The sequence below is a fragment of the Vicugna pacos genome, chromosome 10, assembly GCF_048564905.1.
Source record: "Vicugna pacos chromosome 10, VicPac4, whole genome shotgun sequence".
Lineage (NCBI taxonomy): Eukaryota > Metazoa > Chordata > Mammalia > Artiodactyla > Camelidae > Vicugna > Vicugna pacos.
The window spans coordinates 34,519,537-34,540,319 of NC_132996.1; the positions used below are offsets into that span (position 1 = coordinate 34,519,537).

General features: G+C 46.9%; 1 protein-coding gene across 2 annotated transcripts in view; it reads right to left on the minus strand.

Moving 5' to 3' along the window:
- The window catches only part of GALNT18 (polypeptide N-acetylgalactosaminyltransferase 18), a 307,990-nt gene extending 289,348 nt beyond the window's left edge, over window positions 1–18,642 (minus strand). The window contains exon 1 of one of the 2 annotated variants that reach the window (XM_072969508.1): window positions 17,903–18,642. In XM_072969508.1, coding sequence (XP_072825609.1) covers window positions 17,903–18,137 — 235 coding nt within the window. In that variant the 5' untranslated portion in view covers window positions 18,138–18,642. The remainder of the gene's footprint in view (window positions 1–17,902) is intronic. The other variant, XM_031681195.2, reaches the window with a different exon arrangement.
- Window positions 18,643–20,783: the final 2,141 nt, after the last annotated feature.

Consider the following 20,783-nt stretch of genomic DNA (forward strand, 5'->3'; position numbering starts at 1 on the left):
AGGGCCCAGTACTCTTGGCCAAGGATAGAACTTTCTCCCTACAAATGGGGCCTGGGTGGCGGAAAGCCCCAGACCTCTTGGCTGTGCTTGCATGGAATACAGCTTCTGCAACACAAAGCTGGGAGGGATAATAATACAGTGACCCGGGCTTCTTGGGGAGAAAGTTTAGCATCAGAATAGGAACCTGGGGGGACAGGGAGGCCCATCTTCTTATCTGTATCTGCCCAGAGAAGAGCTTCTGTCTCACTGAGCTGGAATTCAAGGAGGGAGCAGGCCAAGCACCAGACTGTTGCTGTTCTTACAGGGATTTAGTCGATTTTCTTAACGAAGTGTTTCTCCATTTGACGCGTGCCCTTAGAACAACCGCCATAGACTTCAAATGGTTGGGACTTTTAAAATAATTTTTACCAGTTATGTTTGTTTCACTGGGAAGAGGCTCCACCACGATCCTCACACTGAGATCCTGCAGTGCTTCTCCTAACCCACATGATTTACACTAAAAAACAAACAAACAAAAAAACAAAAAAACCCCAACCATTTAGGAAACAGCTGGCTCCATTTACCAGTGCTCTGTTTACTTCATTGTGACCATATTTTCTAAATTAAAAATATGGGGCATGTGGTCTGGCAAGGGCTTTGTACTACTTCCAAGTAGGGGAGTCAATATGGGCAGGTAAGCTTTGGACACGGCAGAATTTACAATTTGTTTAGATGATTTCTGGGGACAACAGATCAGAGTATTTGAATTTCAGTTGTCCCAGATAACTTAGGTATACATAGTTGCTAACATGCTGGTTCTCCTGAAAAGTTAGATGGGATTCCTGGTTGATATAAAGTCTCCTTTGAGGGGACAATTCTAAGCTGTGTCTTCCCATCAACGATCTCAATTTGTGTTTGGTGCTTCTCCAAAGGCGACCAATTAATTCTAATGGAAATTCAACATGGAGAGAATTGGGCTTAAAACAAGTAACACCCAACAGCCAAGACTAAATATTGCCACACAACAACCATCCTCCAAGGCTGGAAACAGGCTGCTTTGCTCCAACTCTGAATCAGTCAGCACATCAGCATGCAGAATCTAAGGAGCTTTCTGTCTCCAGGGACTTGGGAATTTCTCAGCTGAAGCCTAGGAATATGGATCTAGGTAAGGGGAATGCGGCCTGGCAAAGGGGAGGGAAAAAGAAAGAGGATTGTCTCTGAGACTTCATTCCCCAACTTCCCTAAAATCAGACTGAAGTCACCAGGGAAATCTGGTTTTGAAATGATAGACAGCCCCAATCCCCTCAGCCATGAGGGTAGCACACCTGCCCTGGAAATATGCATCTGCCTAATTGCTTGAGATTGTGTACGAACTGAATATTCATGATCTTCATGTTGTCACAAAGGCTGTATTTTTAAATGCTTCTACTTAATTTTAAAAACTCGTTTTCTGTCCTTAAAAAGACCCATAGATATTACTGGATCCACTGCTATTTGAGACATCTGGCTAGCCAGAGATTGCATGGACTGTGGGCCGCAGATCTCCCAGTCAGGGGAAGTGGGGACAGAGAGTGGTGGAGTCAGAGTGATTACAGTACATAGCCAGTTTATTTTCTGTAGACTGAATAAGTATGTCTCACTCATATGTGCATAACCATTTTTAATGATATGTATGAGTTTGATTAATAAGTCAAAAACCCATTTAAAAGCATTAATGAATTTCTGATTATCCTTCATCATGTATGGTCTCCACTGGTGACCATGTCATGCACTTGGTGGGGTCTCAGTTTCAGGGCCAGCAAAATGAGGCAGGCTTACAACTGAGGTGAGCATCGTTGAGCCCACACTTCTGGGGAGACGGGAGGGACACAGTGGACAAGCAGTCTGTTTCCCGTCCTAGACACCCTGGGCAGCCTCGGACAACATCATACCAATGAGCGGCTGCACCAGGATTTGAGCCGAGCCTGTCTTAACTCCACAATTCAGTATCTTGTCTGAGCTGGAGGAGGCAGGGCTGCTGCGTATCAGAAGACATGTTTGGAACCAGAACCCAGAGCGCCATTTCAAAGCTTTGAGAAGCTTCCTGAATTTTGCTCCAGTTTTCTCAAACTGGCAAAAATGAAAACGCCTCCACTCTCAAGGCAAAGAGAAAGAGATAAGGAATTTGGGAAGCTTTTCTGCCCCAGGGAAGAATCAGCCTCAATGACAGTTTGGTATTAACTAGCTCAGCCATGCAGGGAGGCATAATTAGTTTCCCAGCCCAGAGCTTCATTCCACTGGTCCCCCACACCCCAAGGGCTACACAATCTGTGTGAAATGAAAAGAAAAATAAAATCACTGCTCTCCTTGGCTCACCCATTGGGCTATTGCTCATGGCCACGGGCAAAAGGTGAGGCAGCCATCTGTCTGCTGAAGTATAAGAAAGAATGGAATAGTCATTTTTTAATGACATTTTCAATTTTTCCCCTATGCCTACTATGCCCTCTTCCACCCTACTGCTTAAATGACTCTTTCCAAATTGAAAATATCAGAGAATAATAAGAAAAGAAAAATTGCAGTAATCCATGGCTCCTGCTAACGGTTTGCTCTGTCCTGGGGGGCAGAGGTAGAGGAGAAACTTCTTCCTGTGCCCATGACCTGGGTGCGCCGACTGGACAGGGTGGGAGAAGCCGTACTGGGCAACTGTGCAGACCCACCCCCATGGGTGGGTGATTCTCCAGGCAGCCTCCAGGGAACCGGGAGGTGTGGGCTGCCCAATCTCTAGCCCTGCTCCTGTACCATCTCCTGCCCTGATGCCCAAGGCATTTCGACACAGCAGGAAGGAAAAATCCTCTCCTGACTCCGGAATTGTCCTCTGAGAGTCCTTTCTCCTCCTTGCACACGGTTCCTGCCACCTTTCTCTTGAATGTGAAAGAACAAGTCCCCAGCTCATCACCATCATTCCAAAGACACCTCGAGATGATGGGATCCGTTCCGAGGTTCTCATGGCCTCAGCACGGACGGGAGGTCAATTCATTGCCACTTCAGCCAGGAAGCCAAAGGCCAACTCTCCCTTAGCTCTGGGGCCTGGAGGAGTTCTTTATCCTTTCTTGGAAATTAAGCTATGCTTTCTCCTGCCCATTTAAATGGCCTCAACTCTGTCCCTCCTGTTGAAGCACAGAGACCTCGTTCAGCTGCATCTTTTTCTGGTGTTATTGTCTGCTCTTGAGGAAGGTTCATTTTTCCCCTTCTGTACCCGCAAGATTGCTTTTGTTTGAAAGTGACCACAAGTGACAGCTTTATTAAAATAAAGACATCGAGGGTCCCCTGAAGGCTCCAGGCTTTTCTCACCAGCTGATTCCTGGGGGATCTCAGTGCAGGAAAGCACACTTTATACACAAACGTACATACCCCACTGAACCACAGTTTTCCTTTGATGAAACCTTGAAACAGCAGTGCAAGCTACGAGGGGCCATGAGAGAGACCCCAGGAGTGCATGTTTTCCTGTCCCTGACCCAGAAGGAGGACACAGCATGAGACAGGCTCACAGAAGCTGCCCCCAAGCCTGGAGGGATGGGAACTTCTTCGGGCCCCTGACTTCCCTTCCAGACAACTTTGAAGCCAGAGACCTGGATGTGAATCCTCTAAGTGGTTTTAGACATGCTTGCTCACTTATTCATTTAATCACTCAACAAATTCCTACTTAGCCCCAGCTGCGTGCCTGGCACTGTGTGAAACACAGGAAAATGGGAAAAAAAATAGGACCCTGCCTCCACTCTCAAGGAACTCAGCCTAATGGGAAAGCAGGTTAATACAGTACAGCACAAACTTCTCATCTGTGAAAATGAGGCTTAGGATCTCACAGGCATATTTTGAGGATTAAATAACATGAAGAGGATTAAGTAGTACCAAACATCTAGTCAGTACCTGATAAATGTCCATTTTTTCCTCTTCTTTTCTCCATGACACAAGATCTCTGCCCCCACCCCCCACCTGTACCACCGCTTGCGTTTGAAAAGCTGGGAAGAAGCCTGCCACGAATACAGAGAGAGCACCACCAGGAGCTACCATGTGCTGCTTAGCCCTGAAGTCAGGTCCTGCTCAACAGTGCTATGCCCCCAATCTTCAAGATGATCCCAGAGAGTGGGTGCAGGCCCCAAGGACTCAGACCAGGGGGAAGGGAAGCAAGGTCCCTCCAGCCTCAGTCCAGCTAAGGAAATTCACCCATTCTTCGTTCCTTAAGCACGTGGATTCATCTGAAAACATACAGTTAAGGACTGCTCCCCACTGCAGAAGTTCCTTCTGAGGTTGAGGGGAGTGACTGGATGTAGAAGGACACTTTCTAGACCTGACTCAGGCAGCTTAGCTCCCCATCTCAGAATCTCTGGCACCCCAGGCAGGGCCCTCGGGGCACTCCCTGCGTTGCTCTGGGCTTCAGGTTTCTCAGCAAACAGTCTGAGGGTAAGGATGCTCTCGTTCCTTCCAGCTCTAGCATGCTCTTATTCTCAGTAGAGATCCTTCAGACGAGTGCCTTCACAATTGACCTACACCCTGAGAACTGCCAAAATCGGAAAGCTCAACCTTTTTTGCTAATATGTAAGGAAAGAGGGAAAGACTGCATTGAGCTGCACAACACAATACTGTGAAGTTTCTAATACTGACTGGGATGAAATAAGGCATTTAATTTTTGATTTACAAAAATCAATCTATACTTTCTGTACTTTTAAAGTAATTACAAACTCAAAATTACTTTTGCCCGTTTTGCTAAAAACAACTAGCTGTTGTTGAAAAACATTCAAAATTCACAATTGTATAATTTTAGGTAAATAAAATTTTTATTTTTATTGTTTTGTTAAGGCAATTATCTCCCTACTCATAAGTGACCCAAATAACTGCTTCCCACCCCTCCGCCCCAATCAAGAAATGGTTTCTTGCCCAGGAAGCTTCATAACGATTTACTACAAAGAAAAACCCCCCTTTGACAAAGGAATCTTTTTCAAAAAGAACTTTAAATAGAAAAGTACTAAAAAAAAATGTTGAGTGTACCTTCCCAGTATGAAACTACATCTATCTTCGAGTTGTAAAGAATGTATATTAAAATTATATCATGCAACAAATGCACATTTTGTAGAGGGGAAAAAAAGAAAAGATTAAATTGAATCTTCCTGACAATTGTCTTAAATCACACCTTCCTGCCTGCAGTTGAAATTGTAAGTCACGTTGCTTCATACTAAATCAAATTCACCTCGGCAGGAAGACAGGCTGATGGGGCTCCAGCTCTGTCGGGAGGTGGGTCCAAGTGGAGGGAGATACATCTCTACTCCAGGAGGCTCTCCCTCGACCAGGGACTGAGGCAAAGAAGACTCTTTGCATACCTCTCCCATCAGCCAAGGTTTCTGAAAACAGTGCATTCCTGACATTGTCTGCTGCCCACTGCAATGCCAGGTGGGTTTTACAAAACAAATCTCTCTCTACAAACAGGGGCAGGTCCCCAGGCTGATAGGCTTGGAATTTCAGAGTAGTAGTCAAATCACACTGAGACAACTCCAGATGTCTCAGCTCAGTAGCTGTCCTTGGAGTTAGGTTGGGCTCCCCTCTAACCTCACTTCTGACCATCTCAGGCTGGATTTAACTGGGGAAGTCCCAACACTCACATCGTGTCTCATTGCACTGAAACAGGGTTCAAAGCTGAGAGTCTAGGTGTTACAACCAGAAAATACATTCCTGACCTTATTTTCTATGTGAGCTCCAAGAGGGAAAGACAGTGGGAAAGAAGGAAAGAGTGAAAGCAGGATGACTGAAGGAAAGAACGTGTTCCCTGCCCCCCAGCCCACCACAGGACAGGCGGGGCAGGGTGCTGTCCTGTACCTCATTTAATCAGCACCTCATTTAATTTAATTTCACCTCATTTAATCAGCACAGCAATCCTACAGGGCTTAAGGAGTGGTTGTCCTCATTTCTGTAGGTGAGGAAGCTGAGGCACAGGGAAGTGAAGAGACTCGTCCAGCGTCACCCAGCCTGTAACCAGCAGTGCTGATTCCATCACTGCCTGCACACTCTTCACCACACTAAAGGAGACCAGGGTTTCCCTCTTCAAGGCAACTGTTGATTTCACTAAATACCTGAACTTGCCCTCTCCTAATCCTCCCTCCTCCACTCCTCTAAATCCCCCTCATTCTTTAAAGATGTGTCATAAGCCCCAGTTCCTCCGTGAAGTCTCTTCTGACAACGCATGCTTCCAGAATGCAGAGTTAACCCTCGTTACGTTAGCCTGCAAAAGGTCCTCAGCTATTTCTTGTGCTGTCTTCCCAGCCTGATTATGAGCTTTTCAAAAAAAAGGACTGTCCTACATAATCTGCCATTTCCCGCCATGCCTGGCACAGCGTCAGGCCCACGAGGGTGCCTGGGAGCAGTCACCGAACAGCCTGGACTGGTGCCTTTACAAGCTGGGCTCCTCTGCTCGTCCCTTCCAGGGGCTCCCATTTCTCCCAGAGCATTTCTCCCACAGTGGCCTCCAAGGCACGTACAACCTGCTCCCTAGCCAGCCCCTCTCTGGCCTCACCCCCGACTCCACTCTCCCACAGTCACTCTGCTCTGGCCACACTGTTCCTCAAATACACATACACCAGGTACATTCCTGCCTCAGGACCTTTGGACTAGTTGTTTCCCCCACCTGGAACTGTCCCAATAGACAGAGTCCACATCTAATTTTCTTCAAACATTTGCTTATAGGAGAGCCCTCGACTACTTCATTTACTTGCAAACCCTTCCTACTTTTGTCTTTGTTCCACTAATATACCCCTAGCACTTATTAGGTGCTCAATAAATGTCAGTTGGATGAAGGGAGAAAAGAATCTGAGCATATGGCCAACAGAAGGCAGGATGACCTCCCAGGTAGCCATCAAACTTCCAGCCACAACAGAGGAGAACGGGAACTTAGAAGCTGGTTTGCAGTTTCCAACCATCCCATGCCCTGCCCCGTTCCCCAGCCCCAATAAATAATGCCAGCCTTGGGGTCCATCTCCTACATCTGTCCACAGAGCTAGGGGCCCATCGTTTTTTACATTTCACCCCCAGATATTCCATTTCCTCTATTAAATGGGAATTCCTGGCAAACTTGGACATATCTGCTGTTTCCTGTGTGCATCTGCCCCATCTATGGTCCCCATCTCAGTCCCATGTCCTGAGCCTGGCAGACCCCCTTAATAAGGTTTTGCTCTGAATGAGAGGAGGAGATGCTCCTGTTCATGCTAAGTCTTCTGGAAGCAGTGATACTACTGGCTGCAAAGAGCCAGGCCTGAAGCCTCTCTCAACCTTCCAGGGCACTCCATCCCCATCAGCTCCTGGCACAGATGACCTCCTGCATCTCCAGGGAGGGACACTGACAAACTCCACCTTAGGGTCTCGCTACTCTCATGAATCCTCCCAGTCTCATCTGCAACCTTTCTGCTAAGAGAAAGAGACGATCCTGTTTTCTCTTGACCAGCATTACTGGAGCAGAAGAACAAGAGGGCCCTTAGCCCCTTACTAAGGGGCTTAAGAGAGGTAACTTATTAACTGCATCACCTTGGACAAGTTAGGTATAGTCACTGAGCCTTGATTTCCTCATCTGTTAAATGGAGATAATAACATCACCCCACAGAGTTGTTTATGAGGATAAAATGAGGTAACACGTTCAAAGCATTTAGCACATAATGGATGCTCAACAAATATTAATTCTCTTCCTCTTTCAGTTTCTTCTCCAGACAAGCTCAGACCTATTTCTACAACTCTTCCTCATTCGTTCTTTCTTCTAATTTTTGAATCATTCATAAAATTCTTTTATCATTTTCTACTGGATTCCCCTTCTAATATAAATCCCGAGGTTCTAAAAAAATATTTTTTTCAAAGCCTGGCTGAATTATACACTTGGGGGATCTACGTCATAATTCCTACATGTTACACTCCCCTCCATACACTCTTTCAGAAAATGAAGCAAATCAGAGGATCAGTTTATTATTAAACCGAGATTTAGAAATGGAAGAAACCAAAATGCTAAACGACTCTCTTCTCCAAGCCCCATGAACTTAGAGGCACGTCTAAAGCCTCACCCACACCCCTCCCGTTCCTCTGTGGCTCCTTCTCCCCCGTCAGAGAAATATCAAGATGATTAATTAGACAAGGCCCATCCCACTCGTCGAGATCCTTTGAGGCAGGAACCACAGAAACACCTGGAATCATAATTGCAATAAAGAGAAACCCGAAAACCCCTCTGCTCTGGGACCCTACCCAGGCAGAGCTAAATAAATCTGAAACGGAAGATCAAGAAGGATCTTCCACACGGATAATAGAAAATGTCACCAGCATAAACAGGAAGAGAGATTAGTTCAATAAAGGAAAAAAGTCACAGATGCAGGTCTCAAGTGAGATTTTTGCTTACTTTTCACTTCCTAGCCTGTAACTCACAAGGTTATTAATACAGACTCCGACTGTTTTGGGCAAATAAACAGCTGCGGCTGTTTGTGCCCAAACCACTTTATTAGAGCTTTCCTTTACAGCAATTGTTTTTTTCCTTTCCAAATCCTGAGAGGCTCAGACAGCTGGAATTAAAAAAAAAAAAAACAAAACAGAGTACCAAGGCAGAACGAATAACAAAGGAGAGAGGAGGCAGCCTGTGTGGGCAAGGGAAATGGGGCAGGGACTGCTGGGACCCTCCCTGTCCTCTTTACAATTCTTGGACAAAGTCAACGTTCAAGAGCAGAGAGCAGAAGACACAGGTGTGGTGCAATCAAAAAGGCTATTTTTGCCATGAGGCTGGGAGTTACCATTAAACAGGATTCATCAGCGTGAAAAGATGAGGATGACTGACCATCCAGGTTTGCCCAGGGTGGAGGGGCCTCCTTGGTCCTGGGAATATCAGTTTTACAAGAGGGAAAGTCCTGAGCAAATGGGACGAGTTGGTCAGCCCAGAAGCCACACGACTGTGGCAGTGCACAGGAAAGCATTCAGCCCTGGGCCTGGCACACCAGAAGTGCCCGAAAGGCATGTGTGGAATCTGAAAGCACTCTAGCCCACAGCTGGCATGCTCTGCTTTTCCTACAAGGCCAAGTTCCTAGGGGCTCCACAGTGATCTGAGAGAAAGGGCTCCCCACAGCCTCCACGGTGGCACCTCACTCACCCTTACAGGCAAGTCTTCCTCCCTCTGGCACCCTCAAGGTCCCTCACTCGCACAAAAACAGACCAAGCTGCCTGCCTGGATCCTTCTCCCATCAGTCTCCTGCTTGACCTGAGGCCTTTGGGCTTCCACTTAGTTGAACACAATCATCAATAAAGTGATCTCCCAGTCCCCTCTCTGTGAGACTGTCATCTTCTTTTCTCTGCTGGAGAGCGCACAGATGCTGGAGACAGTTTCCATTCCTGGCTCAACTCCATCAGCCCTTGGGCTAACTCTCTAAGTCACTCAGTCTCAGTGTTCTCACCATGCAGTAAAGACAGAAAGCAATCAGGCAGGGACAGCACCCAGCCCAGTCCCTGACACACAAGCGTAGTTCTCTTCCTCCATTCTTTCTGATACAATCCAGCTTCAATTCTTTAAATGCCTGTTGCTCTTAAAATAGATCAAGGGTTTGGCTAAGATTCTCATTCGGCAATTCTGTAGTTTCAAATCTTGCCCTGGCTTTCTTACTCCTACATTCACTAGTGCAAGAAATTTTGGTACCATTCTCCTAAGTCCTCAAATGCCACTAGCATGACACTTATTAGCTCAAGTTTCAAACTCTGTCCTGCCTGGGTCCCTGAATTGCATTCCCTCTCCTCTGGGATCTCAGTGGCCTTTAAGTCATCAAGGGACAGCAATCAGACCAGCGAAGTCAAACAAGGCACCAGAGCTTAAGATGCAGCACCCAACCATCTCAAACAGGAGCTCCACTCTGAGTCTTCAACTCTGGACATCGGCGGGATGAACCCATTCATGCCAAAGCACTGGCCTCAGTCTCCTTTTCAGGTATCATTTTCCTTTATTCTCATCTATCCCAAGGAGATTTCTCTGAACCTTCCCAAATACTGTACTTCTGTGAGCTCCTGAAGGCCAGTGATAACAAACATAGCCCAACAAAGCATGTCTCTGGCTCCAGTACCATTTTAGCAAGGTCATCATCCAGGAAGCCTGTCACTGTCTCATTGGGGCTGGACACGTCAGGTTTTCTGCTGGTATTGTTAAGGGCAGCTTCATGTCCCAAAAGCAAACCTTCACAAAACTGAAACTTAACATTGGGCAGTGAAAGAGAATCACATCTCAGAACTGCACACCCACTGATGGAGATGATCTGTCTAGCAATATATTTTAATCCATAATCATGTAGCCAGAAAAAAAACCACCAAAGCATTAATGTTCATAAAATCAGGAATCCTCTTGCTTAAAGCTCCAGTTGGCTGCATTCAGTTGGGTCCATAAAGAGCACAGAGACCTACACAGAAGGTTCCAGAACAGCAGCTGTTCCCAGTCGCTGTCACAACATATTATATGTTGGAACAGTTGTGCGGTAATTTGTTATTAACAATAATTTAAGTACCAAAGCGTACGAATGATTAAATTTAACTATAAATTGAAGAGATTTCAAGGTTATCACATTCTCTTGCATACTAATATGCTTTCTTGAGTGGGAGAGACAGGGATGGAGTGAGAATGGAGGCAGCATGTTGGGACGTGCACCATCCCGGCCCTGCCCTGGGCGGGTGCCCTGCATGTGAAGGCACGCGTGCAAGGAGAAGGGGGAACGTGGAGAATTCCTGTGCCCAAGCATTGCATTACGGAACGAAGCTGATTCGGACCCCAAAGGCAAAATGAGATTTGATAAGATGACAATTATAGGCACAATGGAATAATCAAATCTCTGCAAAATTCAAGAACCCCCAGCCCTCGGGAGACTTTCAAGGCCAGTATAAAAAGTGCAACCCACCATTCCTAGAATCTGGATCATCAACCAGCAAAGCTAACCCACTCTGTCCCTCTCTCTCTCCCATGGTGCCCGTCCCACACCAATGGACTTCTGCCCCTCTGGGTTCAAGCATGACCCTCTTTCTCCCCAGATCCCACCCCGGTGCCTTCTGCCTACATTCATCACTCGTATTCAGCTCGGCGTTTCCCCAAGGACTTTCTGTGCAAGGCTGCCTCCAGCTGGACTGCCCTCCTTCCTATAGGCCTCTCCACAGGGCAGCCTGTCTGTGCTGGTTTCCAGAATAGAACCCAAGCAACAGAAGAGGGCAACAATCCTAAAGAGACACCCCCAGACCCCAAATCAAGGCAATAGCCCATTCAGCTGTCTAAGTTAAGTGAAGTAGAAACCCTACAGGATGGTAATGAAGATGTTCCAGTAACCTTGCATGCGGCTCTGAATCCTATAAACACCTCTGAAAAAATGCAGACCAGCCTAACCCAAGTAACTGAAGCTGACCTTCAAGGTCTTCAGAAACCAGAACACCAGACCGTGGTCCTCCGACATTTTATTCTGAATTCTCCTTGAGGTTCTACATCAGCCTACTTATCGAGGGCAAATCACAGTTTACGTCAAGTGAGTGGGAAAGAATGTAGAATTCATTTGTTTTACAGCCTACACACTTCTGGATAAAAATGAAAATTCTCCGGCCATGAGAATATGCTGTATTCTTTGGCAAGGCTCTTCTACTCCGTGAAGATGTGGTCCTAGGCTGTTAATAAAGATAGCTGGGCTCAACCTCTAAATCCTACTATTGAACCTTCTCAAAACACCAATCTGTTACTAATATAATTTCACATGCCGCATTCATTCCGAAGGACAAATAGCTTTACTGTTTAAATGACACCCTTTCCTCAAATAATCTCCAAGCATTTAGCAAACATCATATTCTCTTCTTTACAACCCTGCCAAGTTGAGGATCAGATGAGAAGGACACCAGCCAATTCGAGATGACATCCAAAAGCTATAGGGGACACACACAAAAAAGTCTTCCAACATTCAGGCCTAGGACATTTTCTGATTTTTAGGAACCATATATGGTGTGCAGTCTTGGTGAGCAAACCTACTGTTACTGACTTGACGTACATTAGTATGCACATAATATGCCTAATAAACTTTTAGGAAACAAAAAGCAGTTAATAATTCATTTCTCCCATTGTTGGGATGATCTTGACTCAGTGAACTAAGATAATGGATTTAGAAATTAGTCATATAATGTAATACATTATTAACCACGGTGTTCAGAAGGGTAAGTAGATGTTACAAGAACACCACCCAGGAATTCAGTTTCCTTTTAGATTTGTTTACTCTCCTGAATTCTTTATGCTACCATCATCCCTCACAAAAATCTAACAGTCTGATGTTTCCTTTTCTCCCAAAACTGATTTTCAACCTTTAAAAAAAAAAAGCAGCAGCAGCAGAAGCAGAGCCCTTGTAAAAATGAAATATTTTACAGAATAACAAATGTAATAAGACAGATGAAAGAGGAGTTACACTGGTTGCATGGAGAGGAGAGAGCGGACACAGGTGGGGTCCAGGAGACCCTTTTATGTCTCAGGTCCCAGATCAAACCTGCCAAAGGCTTGGGGATTCTGGGGACACAGTTTGAAAAGCACTGCTCTAAGGCATCTATGTAAAGCAAAAATTATGTATATAATGTAGAATACAGGCATAACATAAATTTCATTAATTAATGATATATGGAAATAAAACATATACATAAAATACACAAATCACAAACACTGATACCCCAAGAGAAAAACTGGCAAAGGACACAAATGCAAGGTGAAAACAAACATAGGGCTAGGGGGAAGATACTCAGTTCTAGGTAATCAAAGGAACACAAAGCAAAAGAATAGAACTTTTGACAGTGGTCACATTTGCCCAGAAAAAGTTGACATATGACACCCAATGCTGACCAGGCCCCATAACACAGGTACAATAATACATTGCTGGTGGCTGTGTAGAAAGATTTTCCTCTTGAAAAACCATCTTTCATAAAAATGTTCATAATCTTTGAACCAGTAGTGATCCCACTTCTGGAAATACACCGTTAAAAGAAATTCAAAAGAAGAACACGCGAAGTGCAGGTGTTTGTTTCTGCTTTAATTTTAATAGAGCAGCAAATGTTCAGTAATAGGGAAGTGGTTAAACCAATAATGGTATATTGATGGTGGAATATTATAAAAATATGTAAAAATGCAGTAAAAGTTCTCTTTAAAAATCCTCCACTTAGTCACCTCTCCAGATTAAGCAAGCTTTTATTTTCTCCATGAAAAAAAAAAAAAAAAAAACCCAGGATGCCTTTGTTCCCCTGTGTCAGCATCTCTCTCCTATCCCATTCACATCTCCTGCTAACAGCTCAGTTGTATGCCTACCAACAGTCTGCTGAGTTTGTTTCCAAATGGACTTAAACTCTTCGTATTTGTCATTGGAACAGCATAATTTAATGACATAGTATATAAACCAAAGGAATATGCCTGCCAAACAGATGAGGGTTGTTGTTTCTAAGAAAATTAATTTAAAGTTTTGGAAAGACTTTATAAAGCTAGTCACTTAAATAGTGGTCAAATTACACGTGAACAAAATCATCATAAAAGGCCAGACAAAAGTCATAAAAATTTAGGCTCCTACACTGCTTCACAAGCAGCTTCAAGTTCTCAATGAATGTTAAAGAAAACAGAACTAGAAACCAGACTTTGTAAACAGCACCTATGGGAGTGGTTCGTGCAAGGAAGATGATCAGAAAGGCCATCAGCAGACCCAGCCTTACATCAAAAGGCTGACAAATAAATGTACATTTTCAATAATATCAAAATAAAATATTTAATGCATGTATGTAATATTTTGTTTTATTCTGCACTTTAACCATTTTTTCAATAAACTAACTTAAACTCCAACTGTGTTGAATAAGAGGGGTTCTATCATCCTCTAAAAATAAGTTCACCATGACAGAGACCAGGAGCGTCCTGGTTCACCACTGTGTCCAAAGTCACCTCCCCACAGTGGCACATATTAGGTCTCCAATAAATAAGGATTAAATCAACAACCTATGTAGCAAATCTGAAAAAAAAAATGCTTCTAACAAAGAGCAAACTGAGGAAAGCAGAATATAAAATTACATGTAAACCACAACTTCATTTTAAAATATGGAGGCAGATGGCCAAAGCTAGAAGGCAATGCTCAAAATACAAAATAGTTATGTTAGATCAGAATGAATTAGGGGCAATTCTATACATTTTAAAGTATTTTCTTTAATATTGGCACATTCTTTTACAGATTCAAAAAGATACTAACCAAAAAAAGTGGAAGGTGTTTTTGTTGCTACTGGACTTCCACAGTAAGAAGTGAATCCATATTTCCATTTCCCAAGCTCTCCAACACTTCCACCTCCTTCAGCGCTCTCTACTTAATCCACTGCCTCACCTCTAACAATCCCATCTTTCTCCTCCTAAGACCAAACCTGTACTAACACTTATTCTATGTTTCCAATCCATCAGAATGCTATTTTTAAAATCTGGAGTTATCCACCCTCTCATTTACCATCTATTTGGTTAAAAAAAAAAGTTATCAAAACTGCAATTTACATTCCCAAGAGATTCCCAAACACCATCTAATTAAATCATTCAATCAGAAAACAAATTAAAATGAAATATCACTGCAGCCCCCAAGAGGAAAATCAACTTTTCAGTCATGACTAGAACGTAGCTCTAGGGTGACGCTCCAAAGCCTCTTCTAATTGCAAGTCCTATGAAACATCCAGCAGAACATTTTGTGACATTTGCAGCTCCCAGGACAACTTTCCTTCCAAAGCAAAGAGAAGCCTGTGCAAGGCTCCAAAGCAAAACATACTCATTTGGGAATGGAAATGCTTTTATTAATGACTAACCAACGCACCAGACATCCACACTGTGTACTCATTCATTCATCCACTCATCCACCCAACACGTACTCTCCGAAGAATGTGTCAGCAACTGTCCTGGATGTTCCACAAACATTTTTTAAGTGAATATAACCTCTGCCTCTTGGCATGAAACAAAACAAAACCCAGAGCTTCTCGAGTTTAACCATGGAAGAGTCTCCAAGTGGAAAGGCTGTGACTCCATCACCCCTCGGCTGCCCTCAGAAGTCACTAACTCTGACACCCACTCCCAACACCAAGTGACTCCAGGGGAGCGCCACTGCCCCTGTGACCTGCTGTCCCTCTCAAAAGACAGTACAGTATATGGTTAAGAACACAAATCCTGAAGTGACGTTAGCTGGGTTTAAATCCCTGCACCTTAGACAAATCATATAATCTCACCATCTGAAAAACAGAGCAAACCCATTACCTCCCTTATAGGGTGATGAATATTAAATAAGTCAACATACTTAAAGCACTTGGAATAGTACCTGGCACATAGCAGGTGCTACATAATTTTTAGCTACTATTAGTATCCCTTATTCCCCCTCAGCTCAGCAGAGTAAACTGGATTGTTCAAAAGGCTCTACAAACTAACAGAATTGTGACAGTGGAATAGACATAACAGCGCATATCGTCAAGGACAAGGCTCCGATCTTTTCCTTTCCCACCCTCTGCCTTCAGAGATCTGTACTTGGCCAGTCCCAAATATTGTAGGCCCCTTATCTAAAAAAGGTAAATCTCTAAATTTACTTTAAATTCCCCCAAATACTAGCTCAGAGATGGCTCCAGCACCACTAGGGGAACTGTCACCAGTCATGGCTATGCCATCATGGCACAACCAGCCAAGTACCCTCTGAGCTTCATGTCCAGTGCTTCCCAAGTCACTGACCCTTCCCCACCCTGCTGTGGGTTGTGGCGTCCACCTTTCCATACTGAGAATCTGGTCACTTCTGAATATCCACGAGAGTCATAATACAGTCATCGCACACACATAAGAGAACTGGACCAACACATATTTTAAGGATCCTGCTCCCTGTTTCCCTCTTTTTTCCCATCTCTCTCAATTTTTTCAGGTATATATTTGAAAGTTCCAAACAGAGCTATAAGGTTTCCTGGGAGCAAAAGCACAAAGGCTCCTTTCAACTTCCACTTTGCATTCATTTTCATGCAGAGCCTTATAAATCATGTGACACAGTCCACAATCAACATGACAGGGGAGCGCTCTGGGATGAGTTCACGGGTTAATAATGTCTCCTCACTGCTTCCCAAAGTAGTACCTTGCTCACCTCCTCCTTGACCAGACTGGAAAGCCAAGAGCATCATTTTCCAGGAACATAAACACACACAGAGAATCTGTGAATGAAAATCTTTTAAACTCTGTGAGCAAACTGGAAACGTCAAAGTAAGGTATGGCCTGTGTCTCCCTGGGAACATTCTGAATCCCCCTGGGGCAAGCACTGTACTTCTACTGCTGACTAATTGTCAATCCAGACCCATGGGGTGGAAAAGGACAAATAAGAAACACAACAACAGGCACCATCAGAGAGATAAATTGGTCTGCCAAACAAACTCAGTGGCAGGCTGACAGGCAGACGCAGGTATGAAGGAGGAGCTGTGAATGGTCTCCTTTACTGGGGAAGTGTACGAGCCATGAACTTGTTTTGAAGTCATCAGCCAGTCAGTTAGGAGGCACCATGGACATGTACATCTCTCCTGTACTCACCTGAACCTCCCCCTGGAAGGAACTATTCTGCACACGTGTGGAAACACACCAAATGTGGAGAGAGCAGCTGTCCCCACCCCGGGAGGCACAGCAGATGCAAGGGTTGGATCCCAACACCCACATGTAAACAAAAGAGTGCTCCTGGGGGAGAAATATTCAACCAGATACATGCCCAGGTCTGCCCAGTACTGGTACCAGAGCCTGGCAGGTCTGCCAGGTTTACAGGTGAACCAGGCTTGGTTGGCCCTACCCTGCCCTTAAGCAACTCACACCCTGAGGTAGTAAACAGGGGGAGAAGAGGCAAAGAAAAGAGAAATGAGAACGTGAGAGACGGATGTGTGTGTGCACACCGGTCACCAGTGCCCGTGGTGCCCAGAACTCTCTATCGCCTGCCTCTGGCAGCTCATCAGACAGGGTCGTCTGGGGAGAGCCCTCGGTACTCCATCCTCCCCTTGGCCCCAGCCCTGGCCTGGAGCGCAATCACGGGGCTCAGCCTTAGACTCCAGACCAACCCCGCGTGGATCTGTCTGCTCTGCCCTAGACGCTCCCTGAGCCTGGGAGTGGAGCTACCGGAGGGAACAGGGAATGGCCTTCACCGGCAGCCCAGGGTGGCAGCTCCCTGGTCCTGGGCGGAGGCACCACCGCAGTGGACAGAGCTCCAGGCTCCCAGTCTTCTTTCCCGCGCCAACACTTGCTTCTGGAGAGGGTCTTGGACCCGCGGGCTGTGGTGGAGTGAGGATCACTAAGGTTCAGACAGCACTCCCAGCCACAGATTCCCCCTGCACTTCTAACCGCCAACCGGCCGCTCACAGCGGAGCTGGAGCTCGTGCTGGGGCTGGGGCCGTGCAGTCTTCCCCGCCCTGCTCCTCCCGCAGCTTGCGGGTCCTAAAGGCCAACAGCTGGGGCCGCTCGGGCATCTCGCCCTGGACCCTAGAGCACCCAAGTGAGTTTGATTGCCCGCGCGCGCTCCCTTGTACACACACCAACATTCACCTGTACGAACACCCTGAGCGGACCGGCGTGCGATCCCGAGAGCCCTCGAGCAACCGGCCGGTAGTCACACACACTGGGACACGTGCGCAGCGCGCCCCCATACCGCCAGCGAGCTGCACACACCCGTGCGTGGAGCCCCGCGCACACACGTGTGCCCTGGAGAAACGCGCACGGCTGCAGACACTGAGGGTCGCACACTCAGGCAAGAGCGGACACGCGGCCCCCTAAGCGTCTGCGGCCTCAGAGCCCCGCAGTCGCTCAATAGATACGCACCAGCCCCGGCGCACCCCGCGCGGCTCCGCACACTCTCTGGGCCCAGTGGGCGGCCCAAGTTTCCCAGGGCGTCCGTACCTTGGATATGCTGCTTTATGACATTCTCCAGGTGGTCTAGCCGTTCAATAATCTTCAGGGTGTCCCCTTTGTCTTCCTCCAGCTTCTTGTCGGGCGACGGCTCTTGCCCCCGCACATACACGCTAGCGATGTAGTTGGTGACCCAGCCCACGTAGAGCAGACATATGATGTTGGTCATGCCGCTCAGGATCACGCAAGTGGACACCAAAGTTTTGGTCTTCCTGGTGCACACCATTCTGGACTCCCTCCTCCATATAGAGCTCCCGGGGCTCCTCTCAGCGCACCCCGGACTCCCCCGCCCTCACACCCCCTAGCACGCCCGGGGCCGCGGGGCGCCGGAGCACCTGAGTCCCGACGTTCTCCAAAGCCCGACAGCTGACGGTGGAGCTGCCGTGCTCAAGTTTGGAGCTCCAGCCGCTGGCCGCCCGGAGAGCTTGACAAAGGAAATGAGGTGGATTTTTTTTCCAAATTAAAAATCTCCGAGCCCTTCTCGGAGCGGTCACGGGCGGTCGGCAGCCGCGCGCCCTGACACGCGCGCCTGGGAAACTTTGTCACAGCCTGGGTCCGCAGCTGTGCCGCTTCCCATCGCCCGGCGCCGGTAGCCTTGGCGGTCCGACCTGCCCGCGCTGCTAGAAGGACGGCGGCGGCGGCGGCCGCGGCGGCGGGGAGAGCCACGGAGCCCAGCGGCCCGGCCCCCTCCGAGCGACAAGCGCCGCCACCAATCGCGCTCCGGCTCGAGAGAAGGGCCGGGGCTGGGCTGTCGCGGACCAACGGAGAGGGCGCGGGGGGCGGAGTCCGGTTTCCGGGCCCCACCTGCTGGCCGCCCCTGGCTCCCGCCCCCCAGGGACGCTCCCGAGCCTCCACCCGCGCCCGCGCCCGCGCCGGCTGCCCCAGACCCGAAGCTCCTGGAGAGGGCGCGCCGCCAGTCCCAGCCCGAGGTCGGCAGATTCCACCATTAGGGGGATTCCACCTCTTGTTCTTGCGCAGGAACCTCCAGCCTTCAGGAGGTCGCGCGGCCCAGAGCCCCTCATCCGTCCCGGCCACTCCTCTTCCCTTTTCCTGGTTGCCAGGACGCAGAGAAGCCAGGGAAGCGTGGGCCGGATCGCCCGTCCGGTCTTGCCCTTGGTCAGGCCCGGCAGGCGTCCACTTCTTCCTTGGCCTCACTTCGACCTCCACCCAGTCAGCCCGCCTCCTGGATGTCTCCAGACTCAGCAACTGTCCAAGGAGCCAACCCTCCAACCCTCTTAGGTATCTCCTTGAAGATTCTGGACCATCACCCATCTCCTGGAAGATTTTTGCCCCTACACCTATCTCCTGGAAGATTTTTGCCCCTAGCTAGATTTTTTTTTTTTACGTCTGTGAAGCTCCCAGGACAAACTATGTCTTGTAACCCCAGTTGTCATTTAAGTGGCACCAGACTCATTCCAGTGCCTGGGGAGATCCTGCACAGAAATATCCCTGGGGGAATTAAGCTCTCTGTGAACTGTAAAGTCCCTGTACATGCTGTTTGTGATTGATGTTAGGAAGGAGAGAAGTGTGCCTGCCAGCAGAGGGGCTTGGCTGGACTCCAGTGCCTGACACTATTTTGTTTATTATTAGAGCAAATACTTATTCATATTATTCATTTTTTATTATTCACTTCTCAGAACCTGAATAAAATTCCTTCAAACAAAGCCTTTTTAAAACAGATTTCGATCCCCTTCTCCATCTGTGGGGTGCATTTTCCTGTCCTGAAGAGTGTCACTTTGGGTGCCAGCACCCCAACCAGCCATGGTTCCAGTACTCAAGGTGGCTCCCTCAAGTGATGTCTTCTGGATTCAAAGAACTGTCCCCACCAGAGGGAGAGCATGAAAGCAAGGCAGGGGCACTTTAACCAGTGCTTTGCTCACAGTAACTCCCAAAAGGTGCTGTGAAAACAGACACCAACTAGGGATGTCAGAAGATTTCTTTACCCATAGCTAGAAGAGAGAACAATAGGTGTGGGTTGGGGAGAGAGCAGACGATAGTATGTATATGTATGAGAAGAGAGATGATGCACTATTTCTGAAAAAATCAAGGTACAGAAATCTGCACCCATGAAGGAATAAAATCTGTCTCCCTTTCTTCTCCTCTGAAAGTATAATCAGATTACAGACAGAGGGTCTGAACTTTCTTTTGATTGGATGAATTTACAAGCAAAGGCCTCGAGTACAGCCAATGGCAAAGATCTAATTATTCCTTCTGTTTCTCACTCTCTTCCAGGAGCAGGCCTAGAAGTTCAGCCCTTCCTAGGATTTTCCTAAACCACCACAAGGCTAGACAGAGGAGCAGCACTCATTTTTCACATTCTTAATGGGGGGCGGGGACCCAAGTTTAGAAATAACGTTCAAGGAGAAAACAAAGTGGGTTGTGTGACCTTAAATTGTTGTCCACCTGGTCCTTTCATATATTTGTAATTGTGGAAGGGGGTGAATGCAACAAGAGTGTAGAACAGGCCCTTCTCTCTGAAAGGTCACAGGGTCGAGTTGACCAGTTCAAAGAATATTCACTGGAGGTGCAGCCAGACTCCATGACTCTAATGCCAGATCCACCACTTACTAGTTTTGTGAGCTTGGATGAGTTTCAAAGCACCATTGGGGTTCAGTTTCCCCTCATGCCAAGTGTAAATAACACTTGCTGAAGAACTGGCTGTGAAGATTAAACAAGAGAATGCACCAGAAAGGGCTCTCATTAGTGCAGGACTCAGGATCACGAGAGGTTTCCTTCTAGGATATGGTGAACTCTGTAGAGTTCCATGAGCTCCGTTTGCTGGTGAGCAATACTTGGTTTCCACACTGACCAATATCAGTTCTCTCTCCCCTGATGAAAGTTAATAGGAAATAAAACTATAGGCATCAAGGTG